The 16,767-nt window shown below is 38.9% G+C and overlaps 1 protein-coding gene across 3 annotated transcripts in view; it reads right to left on the reverse strand.

Moving 5' to 3' along the window:
- SCAF4 (SR-related CTD associated factor 4) overlaps positions 1 to 16,767 on the reverse strand; it is a 67,550-nt gene that overhangs the window by 12,302 nt on the left and 38,481 nt on the right. For 2 of the 3 annotated variants that reach the window (XM_032353733.1, XM_032353732.1), the window contains exons 15-19: positions 15,484 to 15,640; positions 14,113 to 14,270; positions 3,597 to 3,762; positions 3,423 to 3,509; positions 3,078 to 3,269 (exon numbers count right to left, since the gene is read on the reverse strand). In XM_032353733.1, coding sequence (XP_032209624.1) covers positions 3,078 to 3,269; positions 3,423 to 3,509; positions 3,597 to 3,762; positions 14,113 to 14,270; positions 15,484 to 15,640 — 760 coding nt within the window. The remainder of the gene's footprint in view (positions 1 to 3,077; positions 3,270 to 3,422; positions 3,510 to 3,596; positions 3,763 to 14,112; positions 14,271 to 15,483; positions 15,641 to 16,767) is intronic. The other variant, XM_032353735.1, reaches the window with a different exon arrangement.

Raw genomic sequence — 16,767 nt, forward strand, 5'->3', positions numbered from 1 at the left:
TGCAGCACTGCACTGCCTCCTCTCCGTATAATCAGGCCTTACTACTGAATTTTGGGAGATGTGATGAACAGTTGTTTGGCCCATGCTATTTTAAAAATACTATTGCCATGTTTCAGATATTAAGATCCAAGAACTCAGTTAAGTCCCAAGGATAGGTTCAGCTTCCCTTGTAAGAAAACTACCTGTGTATCATTAATGAGACTATACATGTATCATATTATGCTATTTCAACGAAATACCACTATGGCCAACTCTTTCCCTCAGTAGGCCAAGTGATGGAACTTGAAAATGTGTGAACTTATGACCCAGTCTAATCCACCAGGAAAATATGAGGCAACTATGTCAAAGTGCATTTTTTTCTAAAAAGCCTGTTTCCTTTGCCAACAAAGAGAACAGTTCAAAACTAACTATAGCTAAAGTAATATAATTTTAGAATTACAAAGTAGAGCTCTTGTCTAGGTATTTTAAGTATCTCCTAGGACACTCCTTACCTGTAATGAGCCCCCCCCATTCACAGATGGCCTACGCTGTGGCAGGCCCCACATGTCAGTCGTTTTATATACATAAGCCCATTGAATCACCACAACGCCTGGTGTGTCATTTTTATTCCTCCCCCACCTTTTTTTAAAAACAACAACAACAAAAAACAAAACAGATGAAGAAACTGGAGTTTCATATCACCTTAGAGGCTTAAAGTTTCCTGGTACAGCACAGCATTTCTTTTTATTATCATAAGAGAAAACATTAGAGCACCAAGAAGAAAGTTGAAAGCATCTTAGTTCTAATATTCTACTACTTGGTCAACATCAACAATATCCCAACCTAATTAGCAACCCTTCAGGGCTACAGTATTACATGTGATTACTGCATTTCTTTATCAGAATGATGGAACTATGATTCCTCTTTTGGATGAATTCTCCTTTATTTGCATATGTGACCTTTCTCTTAAAGGCCAAAATTTATAGGATATTCTGTTCAAGATTTCTAATTGAAGGAACATGAAAGGCTTTCTTTCTCTTGACTGGAACTAAACTACTGCATTTCAGTTAAAAGTACTTATTTTAAGAAAACAGCTTTCATTTTTATGTTATTTCACATTTTGATCTTTCCAGATTTGGAACAGCCTTCAATTTCTTAATTTTGTTTGGAAAGTTACAAAGATCATCATCAGAGGTAAAGTATAAACAGCCCTACCTTGAAAAACCATCCACTTAACCAAATCCTGAAGTAACAAATGTCCCTCTCTCATGGAGTTTCTATTCTAGTATGTATTTGGGAGGGAGAAGAAGGAAAAGACATACAAAGGCGTGTCAGGCAATGATAAATGCTGAAAAATGTAATTATTTTTCCAGCATTGCCTAACTTACTAAGTTTGTTTTTCAAGCTCACCAACTTTTGATCTGTGCTTTAGTTTGTTTCACACGTTGGATGTAGAGTTTAAATTAGGCACCTCAGTAGTGAAAAGATAAAGGGCAGAGTCTTCAAGACCTTAATGTTAAATCAGAGGCAGTCTACTTAGTCTTCAAGGTTATTTGAAAGTAGTGGTTATTAAACTCTTGGGGATGAAGAAAGCTTTCATTTAGTGGATTTACTAACGCCAGAAAAAAAGCACTTTGTAAATAGTCTCAGGTGGCCTAATATCCACGGATGCTAGTCTCGGAAATTTCATTACAAAGAGAATACACAGTCAGTGTGAGGTGGAGGAAAGGGGTAGATCCGAAAATACTATCCAACTCAGATTCTGTGATTCTTATGCAACCATCTTATTACAAATATTAAAAATAAAATGCATAACAAAACTGAGATCCAAAGATTTTAAGGTATCCTGGCTCCCAGAACAATGTTCCTTCTACTACATGATTTTCATTATGGTGTAGAGCTTGTAAGCAACTTCCTCATTAAACAAACTATTTGCCATCATTATGATGACTATTGCTGCATTACTGGTGACAAAATTTTAATCCTAAATGCTCTTTTACCATTACCCAGTATGTATACTAAAGGAGTTGAAAAATCAAGTTTATTTTCAGACTAAGCTCAGTCTTAGAGAGGGCAGAAGACATCATGCTATTTGAAAACAAATTGATTTTTATAAATGTAGTATATGCACCAAGTAAAAAGTTCCAACAGCACTGAAAGGTGTAGGTGAAAAGTAAAAGTCCTGCATCACAAACTAATGTTCCACAGGCCTACATTTCAAAGGCACCTAAGGTGCTCTCTCCTTAAAAAAAAAACTATGAGTATGAAAGCTCATATGTGCACATACATTCACTTCTGAAAAATGCAATGGGGTTATAGGACTACGATGTTATAATACTAAGGAGGAATTAACTACCCATTAGGAGAATCAAGTGTTAATTATACTTGGCAAAACCACTTCAAGACACAACAATGTATTAATTTAGAAGATGGTCACTATAACAAGTATATGAAATAATCATTTATAACTCAAGCAAGCAAGGGTAAAGCCTCTTAAAGATGGAAACAATCTAAATCATACTTCCCTTGATTGCAGTAGTAAAACTGCGGGTAAAGGGTACAACAGATAAACTAGCCAGAGGAAACTGAGGGGTGAGAAGACACTGTCCCAGGCTGTGCAACTGTCACTCAGACAATAAAGCCATTTTATTACAATGTATGAAAGGTAATTTCTTTGATAGCCAACAGAGATGATCACAGCCCAGGATTTTATAAAAACTGGTCCAGACAGGAAAAAATTCCGGGTTGTCAAAATGCTATCTCTTACAATGCTGGATGTCTGGCGTTACATCAGTCACGGACTCTGTACCAATTCCGTCTCACAGAGATTAGTTAACCCTCCTACACCACATTACAATGTACAAATCCACACTTTCATTCAGGACAACAAACGTGATTTCATCTTTGAGGTTTGTCTCTTGGGCTACTCTTGGTAAAGACCAAGTGTACATATTTAAAAGGAAGATCTTCCTCAAAGAAAAGTACGAGTCTCAGAAAACATTTCACCAAAATTAGCATTGTTAAAAAAAAAAAAAAAAAAGTAAGACACCTAACTTGGGTGGGGCAAAAAAAAACTAATGATAAAAAAATTAACTTACCAAGAAGTGAAACAGGCTGGGTTACAGGAGGGGTGGGCAGATTCGTGGGTGCAGCAGGTGGCACGGCAGAGCCATACATTTTCACACTGTCACCAGACTCGGCGTTTCCTCTAGCCCCAGACACCACTGTTGGAATGGGATTTCCAATAGATAAGTCTTTTGTAGTGTCTTCATTTATACCAGCGATAGTAGCTAAGGAATATAATTACATCAACATGTGAAGCTGAATAATTATCTCCCCAGTCAACATTCTTTTGCCATACTATAGACCCTATTACTGGTCCATTCTCCCTCCTACTCCCAACTCCAAGAGGACGAGTGAACACAAAGGAAAAACATGCTTACAGTTTGGGATGCTTATTGGAGGAGTGTGAGGAGGAGGAATGGACACTGGTGGAGTTATAGGAGGTGGGGGTCCAGGAGGAAGAAAACCTAGAATAAGAAAAATAATGTCAACTTACGTTGTGTCACCTTACTTTGGGCTCTAAAAAGAATGTCTTCTTAAACAACTCAGTGTACCTGGTGGTAAATGCATCGGATTAAATCCTGGGCGCAAAAATGGTGGAGGAGGTGGTGGAGGAGGAACACCAGGACCAAAACCCGGAGGGGGAATGCCCAAGGGAGGCGTGAAAGTGGGTGGCTGGAGAGCACCAACTACAGGAGGACCCGGCTGATGTGGTGGGACCTAAAAACAAAGAAAGAAGAATGAAGCCACATATCTAGCCACCTTCCCATCCATATAGTTAAGTAGAGATGAAGAAAAGATCTTGTTGAAAAAGCTATTTCTAAACTTATGCTTATTGTGTGAACAAATTTACCTAACGACAGGTGGTAATTAGTACCTACTATAAACAACACTTCAAATTTTTGTTCACTACTCTATGACAGCAAATTCACATTTTGTCTCACGAGTATCTATTAGTGTTCTGATAGAATATGACATGTTCCATCGATAGGTAAGCGTGAGAAATACAACTCTAAGAAAAGATACCTGGTAATTTACAGGGATTAAGATCCCAGATTCTGGAGTCAAACTGCCTGTCCCCTCTCCACTTCTAACTAGCTCTATGATCCCGAGTAAGCTATTTACAATCTCTAGACATCGGTTTACTTATCTGTAAAATGAAAAAATGCCAACCTCACATAGTTAAGGGGATTAAAGAGGTAATACATGTTTAAGAGCTAGTGCCTGTCACTTTACAATACACCCAACAAATGTTAGCTATTATTTAAAAAAAAAAAAAAAGTATGAACAACTTTAACAGATTAGTCAGGTTTCTTTAAATGAGTGGTGATATACACTGACTCTTTTGTTTTGTTTTGTTTTGTTTTCTTTCTTTCTTTCTTTCTTTATTTTCAGTGTAACAGTATTCATTGTTTTTGCACCACACCCAGTGCTCCATGCAATATGTGCCCTCCTTAATACTACTTTGGGTAATCCCATTTGGTTTGTTTTTTGTTTGTTTTTTTTTTAATTTATTTCTTATTTTCAGCATAACAGTATTCATTATTTTTGCACCACACCCAGTGCTCCATGCAATCCGTGCCCTCTCTAATACCCACCACCTGGTACCCTGACCTCCCATCCCCCGCCCCTTCAAAACCCCCAGGTTGTTTTTCAGAGTCCATAGTCTCTCATGGTTCACCTCCCCTTCCAATTTCCCCCAACTCCCTTCCCCTATCCCCATGTCCTCCATGCTATTTGTTATGCTCCACAAATAAGTGAAACCATATGATAACTGACTCTCTCTGCTTGACTTATTTCACTCAGCATAATCTCTTCCAGTCCTGTCCATGTTGCTACAGAAGTTGGGTATTCGTCCTTTCTGATGGAGGCATAATACTCCATAGTGTATATGGACCACATCTTCCTTATCTATTCGTCCGTAGAAGAACATCTTGGTTCTTTCCACAGTTTGGCGACCGTGGCCATTGCTGCTATAAACATTGGGGTACAGATGGCCCTTCTTTTCACTACATCTGTATCTTTGGGGTAAATACCCAGTAGTGCAATGGCAGGGTCATAGGGAAGTTCTATTTTTAATTTCTTGAGGAATCTCCACACTGTTCTCCAAAGTGGCTGCACCAACTTGCATTCCCACCAACAGTGTAAGAGGGTTCCCCTTTCTCCTCATCCTCTCCAACACATGTTGTTTCCTGTCTTGCTAATTTTGGCCATTCTAACTGGTGTAAGGTGTTATCTCAATGTAGTTTTAATTTGAATCTCCCTGATGGCTAGTGATGATGAACATTTTTTCATGTGTCTGATAGCCATTTGTATGACTTCACTGGAGAAGTGTCTGTCCATATCTTCTGCCCATTTTTTGATATGATTGTCTGTTTTGTGTGTGTTGAGTTTGAGGAGCTCATTATAGATCCTGGATATCAACCTTTTGTCTGCACTGTCATTTGCAAATATCTTCTCCCATTCCGTGGGTTGCCTCTTTGTTTTCCTGACTGTTTCCTTTGCTGTGCAGAAGCTTTTGATTTTGATGAAATCCCAAAAGTTCATCTTCGTTTTCTGACTCTCATTTTAGAACCTGTGCTGGATGTGCATATCCAAAAAACCAGCTAAAGAGTTTGCCAATTTAACCCATGTACAAAATATCACAGCTAAGTATGTATCAAAGCATGTAATGTTCTCCTTAGGGAGGGAAAATCAAAAGGCTAGGTACTTGAAGGGAGGAGCAAGATGGCAGAGGAGTAGGAAATCTAAATTCTGTCTGGTCCCAGGAATTCAGCTAGATAGTTACCAAACCATTCTGAATACCTACAGACTCAACAGGAGATCAAAGGAAAGAATACCAGCAATTCTATGAACAGAAAAGCAATTACTTTCTGGAAGGCAGGATGCGTGGAGAAGTGAATCCAAGGCGACATTTGGGAAGAAAAGACCATGGGGGTGGGGGGATGAAGCCTCTGTCAACCAGCTACTGGAAAGTGACAGAAGAGTGGAGCATAAAATTGGAACTTTTAGAAGTCTGCTCCACTGAGGGATGTTGCTCCAGTGGCTAAGTGGGGGGTGGGGGTGGGTGGGGGTGGAACCCCCGCTGGGATCATGTAGTCCAGGACCCTAAGGGTCACAGAAAAAGCGGGGGTGCCTGAGTGTGGCAGAGCCCCTAAGAATTGAAGTGGGGAAGCAGCTGCAGAGATGGACCTAAGAAGGGGGCTCTCAGCTCAGGGTTCCCATAAACCATGATCTGATGCACAGTCTGGCTACTGCTCTTCGAGCAGGGACCCAACAAGTGGGGAGACTCCCCTTCCCTCCCCAGGAGGAGCGGCATGGGAGCACACTGCAGGAATCTGATGGGTTTAGAAACCCTAAATGGGGTCATATGCCAGAGACAGAAATGCTGAATCACAAGCCTGGTGAAAGGAGTGGGGCCCCGAGCCCTTGGCTCCTCTGGGGCCAGAGACTGGGAGGCCGCCATTTGCATTCTCATCCTCCAAAGCTGTATGGAAAGCTTTCAGGGAACAAAAGCTACTGAGAGCAAACAGGAGTAGATTACTTAGCTAGGCCCCTGGCAAGAGCAATGCCATTCCGCCTCAAGGAAAGACACTTAAGAATCACTGCAACAGGCCCCTCCCCCAGAAGATCAGCAAAAATATCCAGCCAAGACCAAGTTTATCAATCAATGAAAACTAAAACTCCAGCACTAGGGGAATACAGCATATAGAATCATGGTCCCCCCCACCCCATGATTCTTTAGTCTTTCAAATTAATTTTTAAAATTTTATTGTTAAAAAATTTTTCTTCTTTTTCAACCAACACCTTATCAATTCCTTTTTAAGAATTTTTTAGTTTTCGGGCGCCTGGGTGGCTCAGTGGGTTAAGCCGCTGCCTTCGGCTCAGGTCAGGATCTCAGGGTCCTGGGATCGAGTCCCGCATCGGGCACTCTGCTCGGCAGGGAGCCCGCTTCCTTCTCTCTCTGCCTGCCTCTCTGCCTACTTGTTCTCTCTCTCTCTCTCTCTCTCTGTCAAATAAATAAATAAATAAATAAAATCTTAAAAAAAAAAAAAAATATTTTTTTAGTTTTCACTTTTACTGTCCTATTCTATCCCTTCATTGTATTTAACCTTATTTTTGGTATATATGAAAGTTTTTTCTTTCTTTAAAATTTTGGGATACAGTTTCTTCCAACAGACCAAAATACACTCTAAATGTAGTGTATGGCTTTGTTCTAGTCTCCCGCCTGATCACATTCTCTTTCTTTAAAAAAAAAAATTTTTTTTAAAGACCAATTTCTTACGAATTCCTTTTTTTAAATCTTTTAAAATTTTCATCTTTACAATCATATTCTGTCCCTTCATTGTATTTACCCTTATTTTTGTATATATATAAGTTCCTCTTTCTTTAAAATTTTGGGAGGTAGTTTCTCCTAAAAGACCAAAATACACCCAAAATCTAGAGTGTGGCTCTGGTCCATTCACCAGCCTGATGATATTCTTTTTTTTTTTTTTTTTTTTTTTAAAAAACTGGGCAGTTTCTTTTCTTTCTTTTTTTTAAAAAAGATTTTATTTATTTATTTGACAGAGAGAGATCACAGGCAGGCAGAGAAGCAGGCACAGAGAGAGGAGGATGCAGGCTCTCTGCAGAGCAGAGAGCATGATGTGGGGCTCAATCCCAGGACCCCACATGACCTGAGCTGAGGCAGAGGCTTTAACCCACTGAGCCACCCAGGTGCCCCCAGCCTGATCCTAATTTTATTCTTTTTAAAAAATTCCCTTTTCCTTTCGTCGCCACCCACGCTCCCGCCCCCGATTTTGTGCCTCTTCTGATTTGTTTAGTGTATATTTTTTCTAGGGTCACTGTTACACTTTTTGCATTTTCTTCTCTCATTCATCTGTTCTTCTCTGGACAAAATGACAAAATGGAAAAACTTACCTCAAAAAAAGAACAAGAGCCAGTACTGACTGCCACAGACCAAATAAGAAGTGGGAACTACAATTCAGAATGACAATTATAAAGATACTAGCTGGGCTTGAAAAAAGCATAGCAAATACTAGAGAATCCCTTTCTGGAGAAATAAAAAAACTAAAATCTACCAAATCGAAATCCAAAGGCTATTAATGATGTGTAATCAAAAAAGGAGGCTCTAACTGCTAAGATAAATGAGGCAGAAGAATTAGTGATATAAAAGACTAAACGATGGAGAATAAAGTTGAGAAAAAGATAAATGACTACTGGATCACAAGGGGAGAATCTGAGAGATAAATGATACCGTAAGATTAAACAATATTAGAATAACTGGGATCCCAGAAGAAGAGAGAGAGGGGAAGAGGGTAGGCATCAGAATCCAGGAGACACAGAGAATCCCCCACCAAAACAGGTCAACACCCCGACATCTAATAGTGAAATTTACAAGTCTCAGAGACAAAGAGAAAATCCTAAAAGTAGCTCAGCAGAAGATGTCTGTAACCAACAATGGTAGAAACATTAGATTGGCAGCAGACCTATACACAGAGACCCGGTAAGCCAGAAAGGACTGGCATGATATATTCAGAGTCCTAAACAAGAAAAACATGCAGCCAAAAACACTATATCCAGCTAGGCTGTCACTGAAAATCGAAGGAGAGATAAAAAGCCTCCTCAACAAACAAAAACTAAAAGAACTTGCAAACACTAAACCAACCCTACAGGAAATATTGGAAGGGAACTTCTAAGCAAAGAGAGAGCCTAAAAGTAAGATAGACCAGAAAGGAACAGAGACAATATACATTAAAAGTCACCTTACAGGCAATACAATGGCACTAAATTCATACCTTTCAACAGGTACCATGAACGTGAATGAGCTAAATGCCCCAATCAAAAGAAACAGTGTCAGACTGGATAAAACAAGACCTGGCAATATGCTGTCTGCCAGAGACTAATTTTAGACCCAAAGACACCTCCAGGTTTAAAGTGAGGGGGTGGGAAACCATTTACCATGTTAATGGACATCAAAAGAAAGCTGAGGTGGCAATCCTTGTATTAGATGAATTAGATTTTAAATCAAAGAGCATAATAAAGAGATGAAAAAGAACACTATGTCATAATTAAAGGGTCTATCAACAAGAAGATCTAAAAATTTTAAATATCTATGCCCTTAACAAGGGAGCAGCCAATTATAAAACCCAACTAATAACAGAATCAAAAAAACACATCAACAATAATACAATAATAGTAGGGGACTTTAACAACCCCCCCTCACTGAAATGGACAGATCATCCAAGCAGAAGATCAATAAGAAAATAAATGTTTTATTTTTATTTATATAAAAGATTTTATTTCTTTATTTGACAAACAGATCACAAGTAGGCAGAGAGGCAGGCAGGAAACAGGCTCCCTGCTGAGCAGAGAGCCTGATGCGGGGGCTCAATCCCAGGATCCTGGGATCATGACCCGAGCCAAAGGCAGAGGTTTAACCCACTGAACTACCCAGGTGCCCCGCAAATAAATGTTATAAATGACACACTGGACAAGATGGACTTCTGATATATTCAGAACGTTCCACTCCCAAAGCAAGAGAATACACATTTTTCTCTTGTGCACGTGAACATTCTCCAGAATAGATCATATACTGGGTCACAAATCAGGTCTCAATTGGTACCAAAAGACTGGAATCATTCCCTGCATATTCTAAGGCCACAATACTTTGAAACTAGAGCTCAATCACAAGAGAAAAGGTGGAAAGAACTCAAATACATGGACGCTAATGAGCATCCTACTAAAGAATGAATGGGTCAACCAGGAAATTAAGAAAGAATTAAAAAAAAAATACAAGGAAACAAATGAAAGTGGAAACACAACTGTTCAAAATCTTTGGGAGGCAGCAAAGGTGGTCCTAAGAGGAAAGTATATAGTAATACAAACCTTACTCAAGAAACAAGGTCTCAAATACACAACAAACCCTACACCTAAAGGAGCCGGAGAAAGAACAGCAAGTAAAGCGTAAAACCAACAGGAGAAATAAAAAAGACGAGAGCAGAAATCAATGAAATAGAAACCAAAGTAACAGTAGAACAGATTGACAAAACTAGGAGGTGGTTCTTTAAAAGAATTAGGAAGACTGATAACCCCCTGGCCAGACTTATCAAAAACAAAAGACAAAAGACCCAAAATAATAAAATCATGAATGAAAGAGGAGATCACAACCAACACTGAAGAAATACAAACAATTATAAGAACATGTAATGAGCAACTAATGCCAACAAATTAGACAATCTGGAAGAAATGAATACATTCCTAGAGATATATAAACTACCAAAACTGAACCAGGAAGAAATAGAAAACCTGAACAGACCCATAACCAATAAGGAGATTGAAGCAGTCATCAAAAATCTCAACAAACAAGAGCCCAGGGCCAGATGGCTTCCCAGGGGAATTCTACCAAACATTTATAGAAGAATTAATACCTATTCTCCCAAAACTGTTCCAAAATATAGAAATGGAAGGACGACTTCCAAACTAATGAGGCCAACAAAACACTGAACCCCAAACCAAAAAAGACCCTATCAAAAAAGAGAATTACAGACAATATCCCTGATGAATATGGATGCAAAAATTCTCACCAAAGTACTAGCCAACAGGACCCAACAGTACATTAAAAGGATAAGTCACCACAACAAAGTGGGATTTTTTTCCTAGGCTACAAGGTTGGTTCAACATTCACGGCAATCAATTAATGTGATACAATACATTATAAAATAAAAAGAACCATATGATACTCTCAGTAGATGCAGAAAAAGCATTTGACAAAGTACAGCATCCTCTTATCAAAACTCTTCACAGTGTAGGGAGAGGGTACATACCTCAATATCATAAAAGCCATCTATGAAAAATCCTCAGCAAGTATCATTCTCATTGGGGAAAAACTGAGCTTTTCCCCTAAAGTCAGGAACACAGCAGGGATGTCCACTATCACCACTACTATTCAACATAGTACGAGAAGTCCTAGCCTAGGCAATCAGACAACAAAAAGAAATAAAAGGCATCCTAACAGGCAAAGATGAAGTCAAACTCTCACTCTTTCCTGATGATATACTTTATGCGAAAAACCCAAAAGATTCCACCCCAAAACTGCTAGAACTCACACAGGAATTCAGTAAAGTGTCAGGATAGAAAATCAACACACAGAAATCAGTTGCTATTTCTATACACCAATAAGACAGAGAAATTAAAGGAGTCAATCCCATTTACAATTGCACCCCAAACCATAAGATACCTAGGGATAAATCTAACCAAAGAGGCAAAGAATCTGTACTCAGAAAACTACAGAATACTCATAAAAGAAACTGAGGAAAACACAAAGGAAGGGAAAAATGTTCCATGCTCACGGATTGGAAGAACAAATATTGTGAAAACATCTATACCACCTAGAGCAATCTATTACACATTTAAGGCAATCGCTATCAAAACACCATCAACTTTTTTCAAAGAAATGGAACAAATAATCCTAAAACTTGTATGAAATCAGAAAAGACCCTGAATAGCCAGAGGAATGTTGAGAAAGAAAGCCAAAGCTGGGGGCATCACAATTCTGGACTTCAAGCTCTATTACAAAGCTGTGATCATCAAGACAGCATGGTACTGTCACAAAAACAGACACATAGATCAATGGAACAAAACAGAGAATTCAGAAATGGACCCACAACAATATGCTCAACTAATCTTCGACAAAACAGGAAAGAATATCTAATGGGAAAAAGAAAGTCTCTTCAACAAATGGTGTTGGGAAAATTGGACAGCCACATGCAGAAGAATGAAACTGGACCATTTCCTTACACCACACACAAAAATAGACTCAAAATGGATGAAAGACCTAAATTTGAGACAGGAATCCATCAAAATCCTTGAGGAGAACACAGGCAGCAACCTCCTAGACCTCAGCAACTTCTTCCTAGAAACACTGCTTAAGGCAAGGCCAGCAAGGGCAAAAATGCAATACTGGAACTACATCAAGATAAAAAGCTTCTGCACAGCAGAGGAAACAGTCAACAAAACACAAAAGACAACCAACAAAATGGGAGAAAATATTTGTAAATGATGTATCAGATAAAGGGCTAGTATTCAAAATCTATAAGGAACTTAACCAAACTCAACACCCAAGGAACAAATAATCCAATCAAGAAATAGGCAGAATACACGAACAGACACTTTTTTAAAAAAAGATTTTATTTATTTGAAAGACAGAGATCACAAGCAGGCAGAGAGGCAGGGAGAGAGAGGGGGGAAGCAGACTCCCCGATGAGCTGAGACCCCGATGTGGGGCTCGATCCCAGGACCCCAAGATCATGACCCGAGCCGAAGGCAGAGTCTTTAACCCACTGAGCCACCCAGGCACCCCACAAACAGACCTTTTTGTAAAGAAGACATCCAAATGTCCAACAGACACATGAAAAAGTGCTCAACATCACTCAGCATCAGGGAAATACAAAGCCACCGTGCGATACCGCCTCACACCAATCAGAATGACTAAAATTAGTTAGGTCAGAAAATGACAGGTGCTGGTGAGGATGCAGAGAAAGGGGAACTCTCATACTGTTGGTGGGAATGCAAGCTGGTGTAGTCACTCTGGAAAATAGTATGGAAGTTCCTCAAAAAGTTGAATATAGAGCTACCCTATGATCCAGGAATTGCAATACTGGTATTTACCCTCGAAGTACAAATGTAGTGATCTAAGGGCGCATGTGCACCCCAACATTAATAGCGGCAATGTCCACAATAGCCGAACTATGGAAAGAGCCTAGATGTCCAGCAACAAATGAACAGATAAAGAAGATGTGGTGTGTATATACATACATACACACACACACACGCACACACACAGGAATGTTATGTAGCCATCAAAACCCACCCCCCCCAATTTTGCCATTTGTGAGGAGGTAGATGGAACTAGAGGGTATTATGTATGCTAAGCGGGTAAGTCAATCAGACAAAGATAATTATCATATGATCTCACTGACAGAAAGAATTTGAGAACAAGACAGAGGATCATAGGGGAAGGGAGGGAAAAATGAGAAAAAACAGAAACAGAGAGGGAGACAAACCATGAGAGACTCAATCTCAGGAAACAATCTGAGGGTTACCAGAGGGGAGAGGGGTGAGAGGAACAGGGTGGCTGGGTGACGGACTTTGGGAAGGGTATGCGCTATGATGAGCACTGTGAATTGTGTTAAGACTAACGAATCACAGACCTGTACTGCTGAAACAAATAATATATGTTAATTAAAAAAAAAAAGGCAAGGTGGTAGTTTTTTGATAGTTCAGATTTATCTGACTTAATGTGAACAACTGAAAAAGGCACAGGAAACACGCTGAGTAGTTAATATACATTATGTCATTTAATTCTCAAAACAACTCTGACCTAGGAAGAACACCAGAGCCAAAGCCAAGAAAGGGAATTTGCACACTTACAGATAGGAAATGAAAGCTTAAATTAGGTGACTTGCCCAAAGTTACATTGTGAAGAACAAATAATGGAGCTGGAATTCAAACTACGTTCTGTTAGAATCCAGATTCTCTCCTCTGAAGTAATGCACTGAGTGACCAGACAACAGACATTTAAGAATATGCTTTCATTTTAAATGGACCTCAATTTATTAAATAACTGATCCACTGAAAAATGTCACGACAGCACCACACAAAATGAAAATTGAGAAACCCTCTTTCCCTCAAAACAGCTTGTTGGGATATATACTTTAAGTTCCCTCAGATCATGAAGTCTCCAAAGAATAAAGATCCAATAAAGGAAGACAAGAGGAAACAGAATGTAAAATGCTATTAGGTTTGGGTCTCAAGCCTGAAACATTATAAAGACATTTAATAATCTAGACAGGTGTCAGGCAATATGAATTTACTTTGATTTTGTTGGTGTTTATGGAGAATGTATTAGAGTTTATAAAAAGTAGGTCCGACTTACCAAAATAGGAGTATGAACATCTATGGATTCATTCATGTCTTTGAACATTAATCTAGACATACATCTAAATAAATGAGATTTAGAAAGGTTTATCTTTCAGACACAAGTTTAAGCAGTGCTCCAAATATTCTTACCTGTGGAGGTGGCACTGTTATAGGTGCGGGGACAGGAATAGGAGGGACAGGCACTGGTAAAGGTTTAGGTATGGGTGATACTGGTTCTGTATGTGAAGTTTCTGCCCCTCCATTTTGAGCAACTTCATTTTCATGCTTCTTGGGGATTCCTTTCCAATCTATAAGAATTAAAGAAATTTAACAATATAAGTTTGCCATTTTCAGTTTATAGCTTTAAATATAGAAATCATTTTTAAAATGCTGATTATACAAAAAACCCAGCAGTATGATTATTAAGGAAATGCCTATGCTAATCTTATAAATATTAAGCGAATAAACAACAACAAACATGCAAAAGAATGCCAATTGTGTCTCAGACACAGTTCTAAGTAATATGTATTAATTCAGTGAATTCTCATAACCACCTGTAAGTAGGCCCCATTATTATTCCCATTTTATAAATGAGAAAAACAATTTGGAAATTAAGGAAAACAAGGTCAAATACTGCTAAATGGCAGAGGCGGGATTCAACATACACACATTTGGCTATACGGTCTATGTTCTTGACCATAATAGCGTACTGTCTGGAGTAAAGGTTCCAGGAGGGAGGAGCAAGATTCTTTCTACCTGGACCAGAATGCCTGGCACACAGTCATGCCCTGAAACCTATTTGCCTGAACAGAAACCTAGCTCTACCCTCAAGTGAAGGCACCATACACTGTGGGAAACAAGGTCAAGGTATGGGAATGGCCCAACGTGGTTTCACCTCTTTTTGGCTTTCAAACCAACTCTACTTGCTTCAAACTCCTTTAATCACTCACTTCTATTTTGCCACAGCACCCTGCACTCCACCTTGTCCAGCTATCTAGCAATCTCCAGCTCATGCCCACATCTGAGGCTATTTCCCCCAGTGTAATCCTATTGTTAACCTGGCATTTTTAATGCTCATCGCACAGGTAATTCTACCTCCTTGTCTTATATGTTTACTTTCGACTGTTTCTCTGGACATTTAAATGTTTTCAAAGAAATTATTATAAAGCACTGGATTAAAACATAATACCAGTAATGTTCAGTTTAAGACTCATTTGATCCATTAGATTTTCACAGTGAAAAATTCCATTTTGATCTACTTATACTGTAATTAATAATTTAACCCCACAATGAGTATTATTTCATTTATGTCTGAATCTGTCCCACTAAACAGAAGTTGCCTTAAGAGTAAAGACCACATCTGTCTTATCTACCACTTTTTCCTCAGTTTATTATGGAGAGATTAACACATAGAGGGTACTTGAAAAATCTCAAAAATCACTTCCTACCGTGAAAAAACATTTTTCATATGTACAGTCAAGAAAACAGATGAATTTTAAAAGAAATTAAATACTGTTTTACCTGGATTAAGTGTATCACTGTCCAACATTCCTCCTTCACAAAAACTCTCCAGTTCTTCAGGCTTGACTTTGTCCCACGGAATATAAGTAACACCCAGTTCTACATCCCAATACTGCTTATAATCTGCCTTTATTCCTTTGTTTAAAGCCCAGGCAATCTGTATCACCATTAGTCAAAGTATAAAAAGAAAGAAAAGGAAAAGAAGGTCAATTTTGAGGATTAACTGTTTCTCGAATTTCTAGTCACTCAGACTTGGGGGCAAAAGGGAAATAATCTGGCCTTGCTATCCCCAGATTTCAATTTGATGGCAGGAAACTGGTTAACCTTTTCTCCCACTTTACGCAAATTTAACTGGCATTGCCTCCTTATCCACTCTTTGAACCACTCACTTCTCAATTTAGCCAACATAAAACTCAGAGAAAAGGAAAACAATGTTTAGCAGGGAAGGCTGAATGAAGTTCCTTGCACAGGGATCACTTTCAAAGTCTTGGGTACCTTGGAATTATTCCACATTAGACAAAATCCTTTTGCAGTGCAGTCAAAGGGTAGAGACTGTTATGACACTAAGGAAATGCTAACTCTGGCCCCTTACGGGAAGAATACCCATGTACCTACATCTTTTCCTCTCTGTTGAAATTTTTTTTTTTTAAAGATTTTTATTTATGTATTTGACAGAGATCACAAGTAGGCAGAGAGAGAGTCTCTAGAGAGAGAGAGAGGGAAGCAGGCTTCCTACTGAGCACAGAGTCCGATGAGGGGCTCGATCCCAGGATGCTGGAATCATGACTGAGCCGAAGGCAGAGGCTTTAACCCACCAAGCCACCCAGGTGCCCTGACTATTGATTATTTTTAATAATCAGTATTCTAAGGATGAGATAGCAAACTTTAAAAATGTGTAAAATTCAGAGGCACCTGGATAGCTCATTCGGAAGACCATGTAAATCTTGATCTTGGGGTCTTAAGTTCGAGCCCCATGTTGGGTATCGAGATTACTAGAATAAAACTTTTTTTTTAAAAAAAGATTTTATTTGTCAGAGAGAGAAAAAACAGAAGCGGGGGAGTGGCAGCAGAGGGAGAAGCAGGCTCCCCACCAAGGAAGGAGCCCAATGTGGGACCTGGGCCAAAGGCAGACATTTAACAGACTGAAGGCCACCCAGGTGCTCAAAATAAGTAAAACTTAAAAAAAATTTTTTTTTAATGTATAATATTTAGAAAAATATTTTAAAAATGTATAAAATCCAAAATATCTTGAATGACAAAATGAAATTATATTTAAAGCACCAA

This window comes from Mustela erminea, chromosome 1, assembly GCF_009829155.1.
Source record: "Mustela erminea isolate mMusErm1 chromosome 1, mMusErm1.Pri, whole genome shotgun sequence".
In the NCBI taxonomy this organism is placed as follows: Eukaryota; Metazoa; Chordata; class Mammalia; order Carnivora; family Mustelidae; genus Mustela; species Mustela erminea.